General features: G+C 39.3%; 1 protein-coding gene across 4 annotated transcripts in view; it reads right to left on the bottom strand.

Moving 5' to 3' along the window:
• The window catches only part of cntn5 (contactin 5), a 204,024-nt gene that overhangs the window by 19,571 nt on the left and 168,420 nt on the right, over positions 1–16,033 (bottom strand). For all 4 annotated transcript variants that reach the window (XM_034098158.1, XM_034098159.1, XM_071205105.1 and 1 more), the window contains one exon: positions 3,042–3,200. In XM_034098158.1, coding sequence (XP_033954049.1) covers positions 3,042–3,200 — 159 coding nt within the window. The remainder of the gene's footprint in view (positions 1–3,041; positions 3,201–16,033) is intronic.

Here is a 16,033-nt window from a genome sequence, read left to right as displayed (position 1 = left end):
CGTGGCTACTGAAATCAATCTTACTAACTGCTGTCTGTGCAATTTACTCCGCGCGAGTTGGCAGACTTTATTTTGCTTACTTTAACATCATTTTTCATGGTGGGGCTAAGCAATTTCTTGGTATGGGTGTAGCCTACCCCAGCCATACCCTGGCGCTGCCACTGGTGGCACGTATGGGGCGGGCCATTCTGCACATGCGTTAAATATTTTAACGCAATTAATTCAAAAAATTAATTACCGCCGTTAACGCGATAATTTTGACAGCACTAGTTTAAATACAAAGTCTGCAGCATGGCAATTATGGGACGCGGTGGACCCGTTCAAATCCAGTTTTGAACAGTCTGCCGTGGTTCCATCCCATTTCAAGTGCTGTTCGAGGCTCGGTAACCCTCGGAGCACACTCTCCAATCACAGAGCTTGAGGACTATCACAGGGTTTGTCAAACAGAGCACATGGTGTAGTCCAAACGATAGCTGGGGATTCTGGGTAGTGTAGTGTCTTCTGCCATCCTTTACTCCGAAAAAAGATTTGTTTCTCCGAATCGAAGGGGAAAAATACAAAAGCATTGCACACAATTTAAACCAATCAATGTTGTGTAATTAACAAGGATAATCTGGTGTTTTTTAGTCGATGAGTAGTGCAGATATCACTGTAAAATCAATCGTCAGTAAGGGGAATATTTACTTCCGGGTGTACAATTCTCCGTTATCCAATGAGAATGGACGCTCTCATTGCCTTTAAGGGCAGTCGACACAAACGAATGCCGTGCTTCCATGAGCGTCCATAGAAGCATATGGACATCCCGGAAAGCTGAAAATGGACGCTAAGGGCCCCCCCCTTGCGTTGAAATTGGACTCTAAGGCCCCCCCCCTTGCGTTGGAAAAAGCCGGCAGGGGACTTGACATAACGTCCACATAGGCCGACCTGGGAGTGAGGATGTGTTGACAGAATAGTTATTGTTGGTGGGCTGCCTCAGATCAGAAAACATGGTGGGATTCAACAAGCAGTTCACTGTCCCACCTGGTCTCATTAGAATATACTAGAGCTACCAGTGAAATTGGGGGTTTAAAGAGACAGGCACTACAATTAACCTTTTCAGAAACATGTAGACATGTCATAATAAAATCCCAGAAGCCAAGTATAAACATAACAATGATCCCTGTCCCTGTTAGACTATGACATATTGGTGAATTACATTCTGTTCCCTAAAACTGGGGGATAATTCCTACGCCTGTGTGTAAAAGCTGTGAGTTAGCCTTAAAGCCATATTTTTCATTTTAAATCCAATAAGCTGGAGAACCATCAAAACACAAAAAAACATTGTCTTGGTTCTTAAAAACTGCAAAGTATTAAAGCTTCCCTACAGACCTACTGTGACTTGGCTTTTTTTTTGTTCACAAGGTGGTGACTACGGTATACACAATTTACTGGAAACCTTGGCATATGATGTTGTTTCGGTGTCTAAATATCAGCTTACTCGCAGCTTTAGAGCACATTATAGTACAACTCATTACATCATAGAGGGAAGCTGATTTCCACCAATGTCCACAGAGGATTTATACAGCTATGTAATTGTAAATCCCATCCTGAGACTGAAAAAAAGTTGATTTATGAATGTACTTTCAACAGAATTATAAGCAGGTAACACAACTAATCTAGTTTCTTCAGGACTCCCATAATCACGCTTTGTCAATATTGATCCCGCAGCAACAAACAAACATTGACTGAAAGCATATCCGTGTCACAAATGAACCGGAGGTCTCTGTATGCAAAAGCAACATTCATGACGCTGAGGAGCTTACTCTCTTATCATCCAAAGCAGCTCACAATGAGACCACTCTGTCAACCAAGCTGCTCTTCAAACATGAGCTGATAACTCTGTTTGAGAGGGGTGGGAGCGAAAAGCCCAATCCCCCCCTGTATGCTAATCTTAACAACTTCAACACCGACAATACATCACAGAGCCCTAATTGTGTTTTATCAAATTAAATGTAGTTGAACAGACATGATGTGAGAGGAGTGTATACAAAGAATGATTTATATATCTGTGGGGACGAATCATTATCACACCTTAAACTCTGCCATCACACGGCATATTAAGATGGATTACACACAATGCTTAGCAAGCCTCAATCCTTTAAAGTGATTGTTAATGATAGTTTTTCTCTCAAAGTGACAGACAAAATAAGCACATTTCAACAGTAAATCTTTAATAAAATAAGTATTATAATCCATGCCTAAAGGGTTAATTTCCCACTCACCACTGAAAATAATTGACACACTGACTTTTGATATTGTCTCAAAGAACTGTTGATAATCTCTACTGTGAACAACAGCCAAGTTCAACCACAAGACGGCATCTTCTTAAACAGGCATTTGAGAGAAAAAAAACGTCTTTATCACGATTTGGCACAGTGGAGTGTAAGACGCACTTTCCCATGAGGCTCAGTATATGAGGGTAAACGGTAAGGTCATTAAAATCAATTATTAAAACTCCACGTTCAGTTTTTACATGTTATAAATTGAACTATGTTGAACAATCTTAACTTTTGAGGAAGATTTCAGACTGACCATCTGCATCGTATGCCACAGTCAGTATAACATGCAGATTTCCAGTGGAATTAGAGAATTAGCTTACAGGTTTACTCATTCATTTTTATTCAGCTGATTGACTATTTTGGTAGTTTAATCCTGTAATTGTAAAACAGTTATGTTCCAGCTGAATATTTCATAACACTAAAAAAAACACACAAAATCATTTTGTTCTCAAATGACTTCTCTGCAGTAGCGTTTCTATCCATCTGCATGTCCTTGTGTTGAACACTAAACACATATATTAATGCAGCAAATAGTCATTTACTGTTATAGTAATTGTCTGAATATCGATTTGAAAACCTTTAAGATACAAATGTCCCTTGCCACCAGAGATTTACAATTATTTATTTCCCCGTACATGACTTTACGCCGTATTAAAGCATTTGTGTATGGCGCCACATTAACCTCACAGATCTAGAGGCTGCAATTTGCTCCTTATTGATTACCTGTTTTGACAGTTTGCCAGCCTAATGAAAATGGGCTGCGGGCCTGTATATTATAGGTGCTGATAGGGCTGTGGTTGTCCAGGCCACAAGTCCAGGACAGGGTGGCCGTGGTGTCGGTGATCTCCTCCACTATCACCACTCCAGGGGGGCCGGGAGGGCCTGGTGGAAAGAGAGTGAGGAGACAGATTAAATTACAGCTTTCAACTGCTACACCACAAATGTTTCAGGATTGTCGAGACACAGGGGGATAAAATGATCAGTGCTGCTGTTTGAATCAATTCTAAGCCCGTCCATATTGAGATGTATTAATCATGCATTGTTGCCATTAGACACACTAATGGATGCAACCATGCAAGCATTAAGAAGGATGTGCAGCTGTGTGCATATGCTGACAACATTAATTCTCTGCTGTAATTTGTGCACAAACAAACAGCAGACATGAACATACGAAACTGAGGCTGGATTTGTGTCTGACACAGATCTGCTGCCAAGGATTTCATGACGATTCAGGAATATTGAAGCTTTCGGTTTTGGGGTTTTCAAAGGCTGTTTACCAATCCCTCTGAGCATGACTGAGTGTAGGACCTTCATGTGTTTTAATACAGCTTAACATATGTTTACCTCTTCAGAAGTAAATCTAATCTGCAAATGCAGGAAACAACTAAGGACTCAAGGGGGAACAGCTGTAAATGGAAAGGTGGCAGCTGGTGCGCTCAATGAAAAGTAATGTACTGTGTCCCCAAAAAGCGCCCATTAGAAGGTTGCACTGAAAGGTGCATTTGCATTCCCGGACATTAAGATTAATTTTGTGTCACAATTCAATTAAAAGGCTTGAATGTCATATGCATGGTAGCTACAGTGTAGAAATAGCAATGAAAATCCTTATTCCCAAGCTCCTCCAACACTTAAAGCCCCTATCACACTGTCCCGAAATTGACACCCGAATGATGGACACACGATAAAGGAAATGTTCAAATTCGGCTGTGATCGTAGCAACATCGGGCCATTCGTGAGAGCATCTAAGCCATCGTATGACCGCCGGTGGAGTTTCTCAGGCTCCAGCAGCAACTTCGTGAGCGGCAACTTCGTAAAGGCACTCGTGAGGGCATCTTGTCAAATCGTGTCATCTTCGTGTTATCATCGGTGCATTCACCCTCACTCTGATCGGGGCGAATGCCCGATGGCACCGATGATAACAAGATGCCCTCACGATGGCCGTACGAAGGGCAAAATTGACCCCCGATGGACACACGAATATGGAATTGTGAATTTCGCACAAAGATGGCCCTGAACCACACACGAAGGCAACATTTACATTACATTTAAGACATACAACTGCAATGAAAGTACCAAAAACAATTATGTTACATTACTATGATACTGTACTGATATCTTCAGACTTTGTTCTTTACTTTATCCGTCTTTATATGTAGAAAATATTACGTTTTCTCCGTAATGTTGTTTCCATAGCAACAACAACTTCCTGTCAACTCTCCTTCAAAATAATATATTATATCCTTTTCAGTTTCACAGAACACAAATTGGGTTATTTACATAATATGTTTACATGATTTTGTTGTGCAATAAAACAACCCGATGGACACACGATAAAGGAAATGTTCAAATTCGGCTCTGATTGTAGCAACATCGGGCCATTCGTGAGGGCATCTTAAGCCATCGTATGATCGCTGGTGGAGTTTCTCAGGCTCCGGCAGCAACTTCATGAGCGGTGGGAAAATCTTTGGCATGCCAACAAATTGCAGAAGGACCTTGAGAAGGTTCATTTTCGTGTTGAATTTGTGTGTCAATTTTGCCCTTCGTAAGGCCATCGTGAGGGAATCTTGTTATCATCGGTGCCATCGGGCATTCGCCCCGATCAGAGTGAAGGCGAATGCCCGATGGCACCGATGATAACACGAAGATGACACGATTCGACAAGATGCCCTCACGAGTAGTGCTGCGTACCGGTACGCCGAACCGGTACTGGACTTGTAAAAAGTTTCGGTTCAAGTCCGGTTAAAACCGGAACGTCGGGAACCGGTACTTGGACTCGCAAAAAAACTAGCATTTACGTATATTCTGGTGTCTGTGGTTATTTAAACATTCCCTGATAAACGTTATTCAGCGTCAATAAATGAGTGCTAATTCCAGTGTGCTCAGTGTACAACATCACACGTCATTTCACCTTCGATTCACGGTTTGAAAACGTAGCATTTCGCCACATGCTAATGCTAACCGGAAGTGAATAATTTTCAGAATAAAAGTATTAAGTTAATAGTGTGAACTTCCGGTTTTTTCAGAATAAAACTGATTTAAATTAAATAGTGTATTTAATTCAAAATTACGCCATATCAACATTGATTTTCATTTCTAACAGTATGTATGTACATCACTATGTATGTAGTATGTACTGTATAATGTACACATGTAGAGTTGTAGAACATACATGGTGTACAGACAGTACAGTACACTCTGACTGTACAGTCACTACAGTGTAGCCTATACTGTATAGTAGGTGTGTAACAGTGTAATGCGTATAGTCTACTCTCCACTCTACGTTTCAGCAACGTTTTAGGGATTTAGGCTCAGTCAGCTCAGGGACTGTTTGGTTACTTTAGTTTGGTAAATGAAATAAATGTTTGAACTTTGTAGTAGTCAGTGATGTACCTGAACGCGTTCAATGAACGATCGTTCATGAACGCGTTCATATTTTGGGCGAACGTGAACTGAACGTACTGTATTTCCTCTAGATCAGGGGTCTCCAACACGTCGGGCAGCTTTTCAGTAGCTCGCCACTCGATTATAGCGTAGGTTGCTTCTTGATTTTTCGGCCGCGGCTGGACAATAACGTTTTTTTATTTTAGAATTTTTTCTGTCACACGAATATAAAATTGGTCCGTGACGCAGTGATCAAGGAACAGACGTGACAGCGGCACAGCGACACCACACACGGAGCAGTCTGCTTTCTCCAGCAACACCAGTCCAGAACCAACAGCAAAATGCCCCGCTCTGAATCAGGTCCTGCCGCTGCGGCTCAAAGCAATAGAGTCTGTCTGCAGACCGCAGCAAGGAGGCGTTTCCTATAGGGGCGTTTCCTATAGTGAACGACGGGAGCCGGCTCTCGCCCGCGAACGAGACGTTTTTTGTTTTGTTTTTGTGGAGGGATCTAGATCGGCATGAAGGCACATTATGCAATGTGCAATGTGGACATTATCCCGCTTATTACACATGGCCACATTCTCAACAAAGTAACGACATGACTCCCAATAATAATTGAAATGCTTTTATGGATTTAGAAAAAGATTTTATTGATTTAAAAAATAGTTTTCTGTATTGATTTAAATTGACATGCATCCGCTAAGAAAAGTAGTCCGTTGTTACTGTTTGAACTAACGTAACAACGGCAGGAACTGCTTCTATAGTGTTTTTGAGGAGCTTTTTGATTACAGATTTGAAAACATCGTTGCTTGCTTTAAAAGTAGCACAATTCATTATGTCAAACCTTGAAAGATATCCCTGCCCTAATGCCCTATGTCTGGACCGCTGCGTAAAAAGGAGGGTTTCTGATTACTTCTCTTCCTACTTTTTGTCCCCCTCTTCTCCCCGCTGCAGCCTAGCAGTTGATCTCAAAGCACGCTCCCCTCTCCTGCAGGGAGAAAAACTATATTTATATACTTTATATAGGTTGATACAGTAGCTCCTTTTTTAAATAGTTTGTATAGGTGTTGCCATCTGTTTTGTGTAGCGTGGTTCTACAAGCAAGTCAATGCATTAATTGGGTGGTATCAGAGAGTTACACGGGTCTGTAAATGCAATGAAAACAATTGGCCACAGCAAATAATTTATATTAAACATGTAATTTGTACTTTTGAATACTTTAGTACAAAGGATGTCTTGAATAATTTAAGTGATATATGTGTACACATATAAATAATTAGTCAAAACAGCGCTACATTTTATTTAATTAAAAGGTATAATATGTGGTAAACTGAAGAGCCCTTTGGGAGCCGAAAGAGCCGGCTCTTCTTGGTGAGCCAAATGATCCGGCTCAGCAAGAAGAGCCGGAATTACCATCACTAGAACAATGACTTCTTCTGCGAGGATTTATAAAAGCAGCTGGATAAAAAAAGTTAGGAAACGCCCCTATAGGAAACGCCCCTATAGGAAACGCCTCCTTGCTGCGGTCTGCAGACAGACCCATCTCGCTCAAAGAGACACAGGGAGGGATTTGTGTTTTTTGAAAAACACTCGTTATCGTCATGTCAGGTTTTTGGTGGATTTAATCAAGTCTCGGATCGCAGAGTATGAATGTCCTCTTGCTATTTTCAGTTGATAAATACTTGTGTAAAGTTTGTGAAGGCAGGAGGAAAGCTTCCGCGATCACCGTCTCCTCTCCGTTCCTCCAAGCCCCGCCCCCTCCCTGCAAATAATGAGTGACAGGCTGATAGTGACCCGATAGAAACTTTATTATTCACTTAATCACTGATTGAGATGATGAAGCTAACTTAGTCTCATACATTCATGGGATTAATGTAACAGTAAGACAGAGAATACGTGTGCACCCACATGCACTATGTTTGCTTTGATATGCTGTTGTAAATACTCCTGTTGTCTGCTGTGTTCAGACTAAAGTCATGTGTGTGATGCTGATGCCACATTCAGGACATTCAGTGTCCTTTTTTTAACAGAAGACCATTGCTAGAAGCTGCAGCTAGACTGCAGAAGTATTCGTTTTTTGTTTTCGAGGATGGAACAATTCCACACACAGATATAGGGAGGCTAGACCTATACAGATTTATTATGGTTTATAATTTAATGTCAAGACAAGGAAGAAGAAGATGGCTGAACTGTTCAGTGTTAATCCTGTGGAGATGGAGGTTATAAATCTCCAAAATCATGTTCAGCTTAAGTCTCAGCAAAACTCACAACATTTCTGGAGCCTTGTAGACCCAGAAAACTATAAGAACATTCACCAAGCAGCACTGAATATGTCTGCTTTATTTGGTTCTGTTCTGCAGACCTTTGTGAAGCAGCTTTTTCTGGCATGAATGTCATGAAATCTAAATACAGAACAAGACCGACTGATGAACATGTAAATGACTCTATTAGAGCGAACCTAAGTGGGTCCAGCATACACCTCTATGGTGGACTCCATGCAGTGCCATTCATCTCGATAACTGTAAAAAAGAATGAATGCACTTATTTGACCATAAGTGCATACAATGCTTGTAAGGTGATGATTAAGGACATTTATGTGAATTTTCAGTGAAGTACTTACTATGTGGGCCATAATAATATGTGAGAAATGTTCGTTTTCTTGGACCTTGATGTGAAGTTAAGATGTTTGATAAGCTTTAGGTATTGCAATTTCACACGTGTACAAAAGTATAGCTTAATTCAACTGATGAGTGCTATGTGAATAAATGTAAGCGATGTGATGCAAGTAGCTCTTGGCCACTTTCATTTTTTCAAAGTAGCTCTCAGATGAAGAAAGGTTGGAGACCCCTGCTCTAGATGAACGTAATTGAGAACGCGTTCATTCTCAACGCTGTATAACGGCGTTCAAAAGTGCGTTCATTGTCAGCACTGTATTATAACGGCGTTCAAAAGTGTGCCAGATTTCATATGAGTAGTGGTACAAATGCCACTTCAATCTCATTAGTATGCAGAAAAAGTGACAGGTCGCCCCGCCCCTTTTCGACCGGAAGTCCCGCCTTATTTGACCGGAAGTCCCACCTTTTTATTTTTATTTTGAAACCGGAAGTCCCGCCTCGTTCGACCGGAAGTCTCGCCTCGTTTGACCGGATGTCCCGCCCCCGCTTCCGGCGGATGTCCCGCCCCCGCTTCCGGTTTTCAAAATAAAAATAAAAAATAAATTAAAATTTAAAAAATGAGAAAAATAAAATGCCGTTGTTTTCAATCAATTAATATGTCTAGGATATATGTCCCGCCTCCTTACCACTTCCTGTGTGGTTAATCCTGTATACAGTATCGAATGTAACTTACAAATACTATACTATATATATATATATATATATACTATACTATACTATACTATACTATATATACTATATATCTATATATATACTATATACTTCAACACATTCGCATCAGTCGGTTAGCGGGAGATGATCTATAAGATTATTATGATCCGGTAATGGCTCTACAACACCATCCTCTAGTTTAAATGTCTTCACTTTGTTTCTTTTTCTTTTCACCTTCCTTCTTTTTGTCTTTTTAGTTTTCCGTCCTATGGTCCCTTTTCTTTTCATTCGCATTCTGCGTTTGCTTTTAATTTTTCTTCTCCTTTTCATGTTGCATTTTCTTTTTCTTCGTTTTTCTTTACTTTTTCTATTCTTTTCTGCTAATTGTCGTTTGCGATCTTGGCGAGTGGCATGAGATATACTGTTTCTATAAAGGTTATCTATAATACCATCTTTTAAAGAAAGATATTCTTCATATGTCATGTTATCATGGTCCTCTTTTGTCCTAAAGACCTTACATGGATATGTTATAGAGGAGAGCTCTTCTTCGGGAACATCCTCTCCCCTACTTTGTAACATCCAGTCATTAAGCCCATATCCGTTATCCTGGTGATAATAAGGGCAGGCTACATCAGACTTGGTTTTTCTCAGATCCATGGCTAGTTTTTAACAGTCGTCCTTAGTTTTATATGATTTGCTGAGTGGGTGGGACATATTGCGTTGAGTGGGAGGCTTCATCTGTAGAAAGTACTCTGTTTGAGGAGATTTCGTAATAATGGCAGTTTGTCATTTTGAGGGTATTTCAGTGAAACAAGGCTGTTTTGAACATTTGACAGATTTATGCTTAAATTCTCTGGTAAAGTTACTGAAGATACACTTTGTATATAAAAGCTGAAAAGTAGATAATGACGCGTGCTTTGTGTGTACAGACACACAGAAAACACTGAAAAACACAACAAGAAGGACTGTAATACACATGTATCAGACACGCTCCCCTTGCTAAAATGATGACAACAGTTTTTAGATGTAAAAAACCACTTTTTTTATTTTTTTCACACGCAAAATCAATAGTTATACTGATTGTAGCATCCCCAGGACAGTCTCCAGCTTAGAATTCCCCATATTACTGGAGATATCGTGATGGAGTTTTTTCACTTCAGTCAAAATATTCACGTCTATGCTGTTTTCGACGCAAAGATGCATTACATCTACAAACAGAGCATACAATGAGAGCACATGATACACTTTTGATGTTTGTTTCATTTCTGAGATAATGTTACAGAATGTTTCGGAAAATGAAGATTCCAGGACCACTTTAAATGTTTCGTTTACAACCGTTTCCCAATGACCCTGAATAATACTGCTAGAACGAACGATATCCAAAATGTCTTCCAGTTTACAAACTTCGGCCATTCTTTTTACACAGGGGTCACTACTCGTTCTGTTTTCAATCGTCCCCATCACCACATTTATTAAACGGGTAAGGACTACATTATGATCAATATATACAGAGTGTTTTGCAAAGTAGTTTCCCATTTTTATTTTACTTAAAGAAAAAAGTCACTGCATCGAACAAGTCCCTGGCTTCTTCTCCATCCGACTGCTGTTTGTTAGTCTTCTTCTTCTCCATCCAACTCTGTATGGATATTTCAAGTCTCTCCTTGAGGCATCTACATTTTACAAGCTTGTGCAGAAAGGCTTCCGAAGCGCGTCCTATCCTCAGTTTATCCTCGCAAATGCCTTTTTCAATAAGACTCTGGTCAATCACTGCAACGAAGTCGGCGAGCCAAAGTCTTTTCATTAACGCTTTGTAATTGTTTCTGAAGAAGAAATCGGGCATGTCATTCCGACAATCGTGTTGCCTCTGGTCGGGGTTACTGCGTCGGCATTCTTTGCAGATTTCTTTTCTGTACCGATACATCACCATCTCCAGAATATAAAACAATTCTGATTTCACTGTGTCCCTAAACCGAGACTTCTTGACCCGAGGAGTAGCATCAGCAGCAGTAGTACTGCAAGATTCGGGTTTCCCACATGGTGGTGTCGCTGGTGGACTCTGTTCCTGACTGCAACTCGCGGGGGGAGTCTTGGCTTTTCTCTGCTCCATGGCTAGTTTACAACGATCGTCTTAGTGAGGTCCTTCGTTTTAGAAGATTTGCTGAGTGGAGGGTGGGGCTCATTGCGTTGAATGGGGGAGTCAATTATAGAATTGAGAGTTTTTAGAAAAAAAGTTCTTTAAGCGTTGTAGCTTTTTCATCTCATCTCCAGCAATAGGTGAAATTTAAGAATAAGTAATAGTTTGTCATGATTTTACGGAAAAAAGTATAGTTTATCAGAAATATGGAAAAGTCATTGTGTACAAATAGTATGTTGAAAATCAAAAAAGAAAACTCAATTCAATACAATTTAATGAATATTTTACCCTGTTCTAAAGTTTTGCACCCTTAAAGAAAAACCCCTTCCTTACCAAGTACTTCATATTATACCCTTTTGTTAAGTGTTGCGTACATCAGGGTGTATCTCAAAGTATCTTGGTAACATAAAATAACTAAAATATGTAAGTTTATCAGAAAAAAAAAACCCCTGAACTGAACAAGTGTTGCATACATCAAAGTGTGTCTAAAAGTATCTTAGTAACACAAGAAAAGAGAAAAAAGCCTTGATGTCAACAAAACTGTATTTTTCCACTGAAATAGCGTTAAAATAAAAAAAGTGCCTTTAAAGAAAATGTATTCAGACAAAGTATTTTATTTTCAAAAAAAAAAAAAAAGTTTAAGGTTTTGCATACATAAAAAGTGTATCTTAGAGTTCCTTTGTGAGAGAATTACACACAAATCTGCCAAGTGTCAGGGAAAATTGTTAAAATCACAAACTTACCTTTTAGAGAAACAGTCTTTAAGAAAAAATCTAATCAGACTGTACTTCATTTTCTAGTTTTAAGGTTTTGCATCCCTCAAAGTGCGTCTAAAAGTATCTTGGCAAGAGAAAGAGAAAAAAGCCCAAATCTGCCTTTAAAAGAATCCGAATTCCTTATAAAGTACTTTATATTCAACCAGTTTCAGTTTTCAGACACCAAACTGTATCTAAAAGTATCTTGGTAACACAAGAAAAAGAGTAAGTGTAATTTCTTCGGTAATGTTACAGAATGTTTCTGAAAAATGAAGATTCTGGGACCACTTTAAATGTTTCGTTTACAATACTATTACATATAGAGGAGAGCTCTTCTTCGGGAACATCCTCTCCCCTACTTTGTACCATCCAGTCATTAAGCCCATATCCATTATCCTGGTGATAATAAGGGTAGGCTACATCAGACTTGGTTTTTCTCAGATCCATGGCTAGTTTTCAACGGTCGTCTTGATGGGGTCCTTCATTTTAGATGATTTGCTGAGTGGGGTGGGACTTATTGCGTTGAGTGGGGGGAGTCAGTGTAGAATTGAGAGTTTTTTAGAAAAAAGTTCTTTAAGCGTTGTAGCTTTTTCATCTCATCTACAGCAATAGGTCATCATTTAAGAACAAGTAATAGTTTTGTCAAGATTCTACAGAGAAAAGTCAAAAAAAAAGTATAGTACGTCAGAATTATGTAAAAGTCATATAGTATGTTGAAAATCAAAAAAAGAAAACTCAATTCAATACAAATTAATGAATATTTTACCCTGTTCTAAAAGTTTTGCACCCTTAAAGAAAAACCCCTTCCTTACCAACTACTTCATATTATACCCTTTGTTAAGTGTTGTGTACATCAGGGTGTATCTCAAAGTATCTTGGTAACATAAAATAACTAAAATATGTAAGTTTATCAGAAAAGAAAAAACCTTGTTTTATCTGAACAAGTGTTGCATACACCAAAGTGTGTTTAAAAGTATCTTAGTAACACAATAAAAAGAGAAGAAAGCGTTAATGTTAACAAACACTGGATTGTTCCACTGAATAAATAAATAATTTCAAAAAGTGCTCTTAAAAAGAACAAATGTATTCAGATAAAAGTATTTTGTTAGACTATTAAGTCCACGATGGTTATATTTAACCCCTAACCCATTTGTATTATATGTCTGTTGTCCTAATAAAGCCAGAGTCACCTGAATTAATTTTGTCTCCAGACCTTTTTTATTTTTTACATTTTGTAACAATCTTAAAACATTTGTGGTTTGACTCTTTTTAAAAAAGTTCTTTTTCATCTATCATTTTCAACCAAGCAGCAAGAGGTCAAATGTAAGAACAAGTAATAGTTTGTCACGATTTTACGGGAAATAGTCAGAGCGCTATGTCACATCTTAAAGACAGCTTGAACTGGATAAATGGTTAGTCTTTTTCAAACATACCGTATGTTCTGCATGTTAGTATATCTGGCCCATCGATTTAGACCCTACTGCCCTACTGCCCCTACTGCATGCCCTCAATAGGGTAGTCACGCTTTGGGAAGAGGTGTTTCATTTCACAGATCCACCTTGATTGTTATTGTGAAGAGGGACGGGGAGGAACATTCAGAGGATGAAGAAGCATAAACATAACTTGTTTGTAAAACGGACAGCACGTCAGTTTCAAGAAAGATGACACCGTGTTTATGCATGACATGCAACATATCTTGAAGTCCTACAAAAAAAAAAAGAAAAAAAAAGGGTACAAGTATATTGTGTTGAAAATATCGCCAAAAGTCGTAATATTGTATAATGTATTAGTTGCATGTTGTATTTTTGCTAGCAATCACTATGTAGTTTTTTCCAAAAATATAATGGAAAAAAAAGCGAGAAAGACAAAAACAAAATACGTTGAAAAGGGGATGAGTATGTCTGGCTCTCGGGGGGTTGGTGTGTTAAGAGTCACAGTCTTAAAGAAAATCTGCTCAGAAAAAGTACTTAACTTTCTACCAGTTGTAAAGTTGTCATACATAAAAAACGCTATCTATGAGTCTTTTTAGCTGTAAAATACCTCCACATTTTAGTTTTCAGCGTACGGTTAAATCTTTCTACCCTACATGCCTATATGTCAATGGCTGTTGTATAATATGCAATACCTCTTTTCTTCAACAAGTTTTGAAAAACTTTAAAGAATTCTTTCCCCGCAGCTGTTAGTGACTTTTTAGGGATCTCGCTGTGTGTTAAAACTATATCAAAAGCTTTTTGGTAACCTTACCCTTCTTTTTCTTTAATGTTTGAGCACAGGTTTTTCTATATACATTTACGACTGTTAATAAATAATTAAAACCATCATTATATTCGGACAGCGACTGTATATCACAGAGATCTGCTTGAAATTGTTGCAGCGGTCTGAGTACGAAAACTCTGTTTTCTTACAAAATGCACCAGTGTCGACTTGTACAAATGTATATGGTTTATCCTCTGATAAATATTCTCTGACTTTCTATATATATATATTTAAGTATATTACCTACCTACCTCCCTCTGTTTACAACATGTTTGTCTCCATAGGGGGTTTATGTCTTCTCCATAGGGGGTTTGTGGTTTTCCCCCACCCTTATCCTTTAGCAAAAAGGCTGACTTTTTAAAATATCTGTTTTTTATATGCTTTACTTTGATTTGGAGCACCCAACGGATGGCTGTAAGTTGTCACCGGTGTCTCGCTGATTAAATTCATATCAAGACGTCTCTTGGCCATTTTCTCTCGACTTGAAAAATATTTAAGAGTGACTAAAGACGATGGCTTTTTATTTAGACAGAGGGAGAGGGTGAGGGGGAAAGTGTGTGTGTGCGTGTGTGTGTGTGTGTGTGTGTGTGTGTGTGTGTGTGTGTTCCCCCTCCTCCACCATATGTTCTCTCCCCTCATGTCCTGTCATGTCCTGTTTGCAAAAACAGAGAGGTTTAAATATATGTTTTAAAGATGCCTTACTTTTGGGATTAATTTCATGTTATTTGCAAGTATTTGTAAGTTACATTCGATACTGTATACAGGATTAACCACACAGGAAGTGGTAAGGAGGCGGGACATATATCCTAGACATATTAATTGATTGAAAACAACGGCATTTTATTTTTCTCATTTTTTTAATTTTTATTTATTTTTTATTTTTATTTTGAAAACCGGAAGCGGGGGCGGGACATCCGCCGGAAGCGGGGGCGGGACATCCGGTCGAACGAGGCGGGACTTCCGGTTTCAAAATAAAAATAAAAAGGCGGGACTTCCGGTCAAATAAGGCGGGACTTCCGGTCGAAAAGGGGCGGGGCGACCTGTCACTTTTTCTGCATACTAATGAGATTGAAGTGGCATTTGTACCACTACTAATATGCCTTTCAGCCGAAAACCCAGTTAAAGGAATGGTATGCTCATGACACTCATTTTTTAAAAATTATCATCCGATAAAACAGACCAGTCTCTGCCAGTCTCTCTCTTTTTTTTTTTTAATCCGATGACATTATCAGTGATTTTAAACTGATTATATACCGAAATAACATCAACACTGTGGGCGCCGCCATTTCCCGGACGTGACGTAATCCATGCGTTTGGTTTTCGAAGACACGTTGATCTCCATGTTATTTACTGTAGTTTCTCTCTTCAAATATGCCTCACTGTATCGCGAAATATTGCCATAATTCGGATAGGAACAATCCACGGAATGCTCGGTTCCATCTGTTGCCAAAAGGTAAGCATAAGAAGTACATTCAGAGGCAGTGGCTAGCGAAATGTGGCCGGCCCGAACCGAGAGATTTACAGGCTCATGTATGCAGCGAACATTTCACATTTCCGGACGACTACTCTGAGAGTATGATCAAACATAACATGGGATTTAAAGAACAACCATTACTCAATGGAGATGCAGTACCATCGGTCTTTCTGGTGTCATCACCGACCAGGACACCAGTTCGGCCAGTAGAGAAATCGCCCTCTGCAAGTGTGAAGCGACGGAGGAGCAGAAGTAGTGCTCGGAGTAAGAATAAGGTATGTTATAGCGCATTTCCATTGCAGCGGCTAGCCCCGTTTTAACGTCCAGGCCAGGACAGTTTTTGGTGGCCTTTCCATATAGCGTAGTACCGGCTAGTGTGTATTTTACCC

This window comes from Pseudochaenichthys georgianus, chromosome 13 (assembly GCF_902827115.2).
Source record: "Pseudochaenichthys georgianus chromosome 13, fPseGeo1.2, whole genome shotgun sequence".
NCBI classification, from domain to species: Eukaryota; Metazoa; Chordata; class Actinopteri; order Perciformes; family Channichthyidae; genus Pseudochaenichthys; species Pseudochaenichthys georgianus.
The sequence above is the reverse complement of the archived record's forward strand: the minus strand, read 5'-3'. Positions and strand labels throughout refer to the sequence as shown.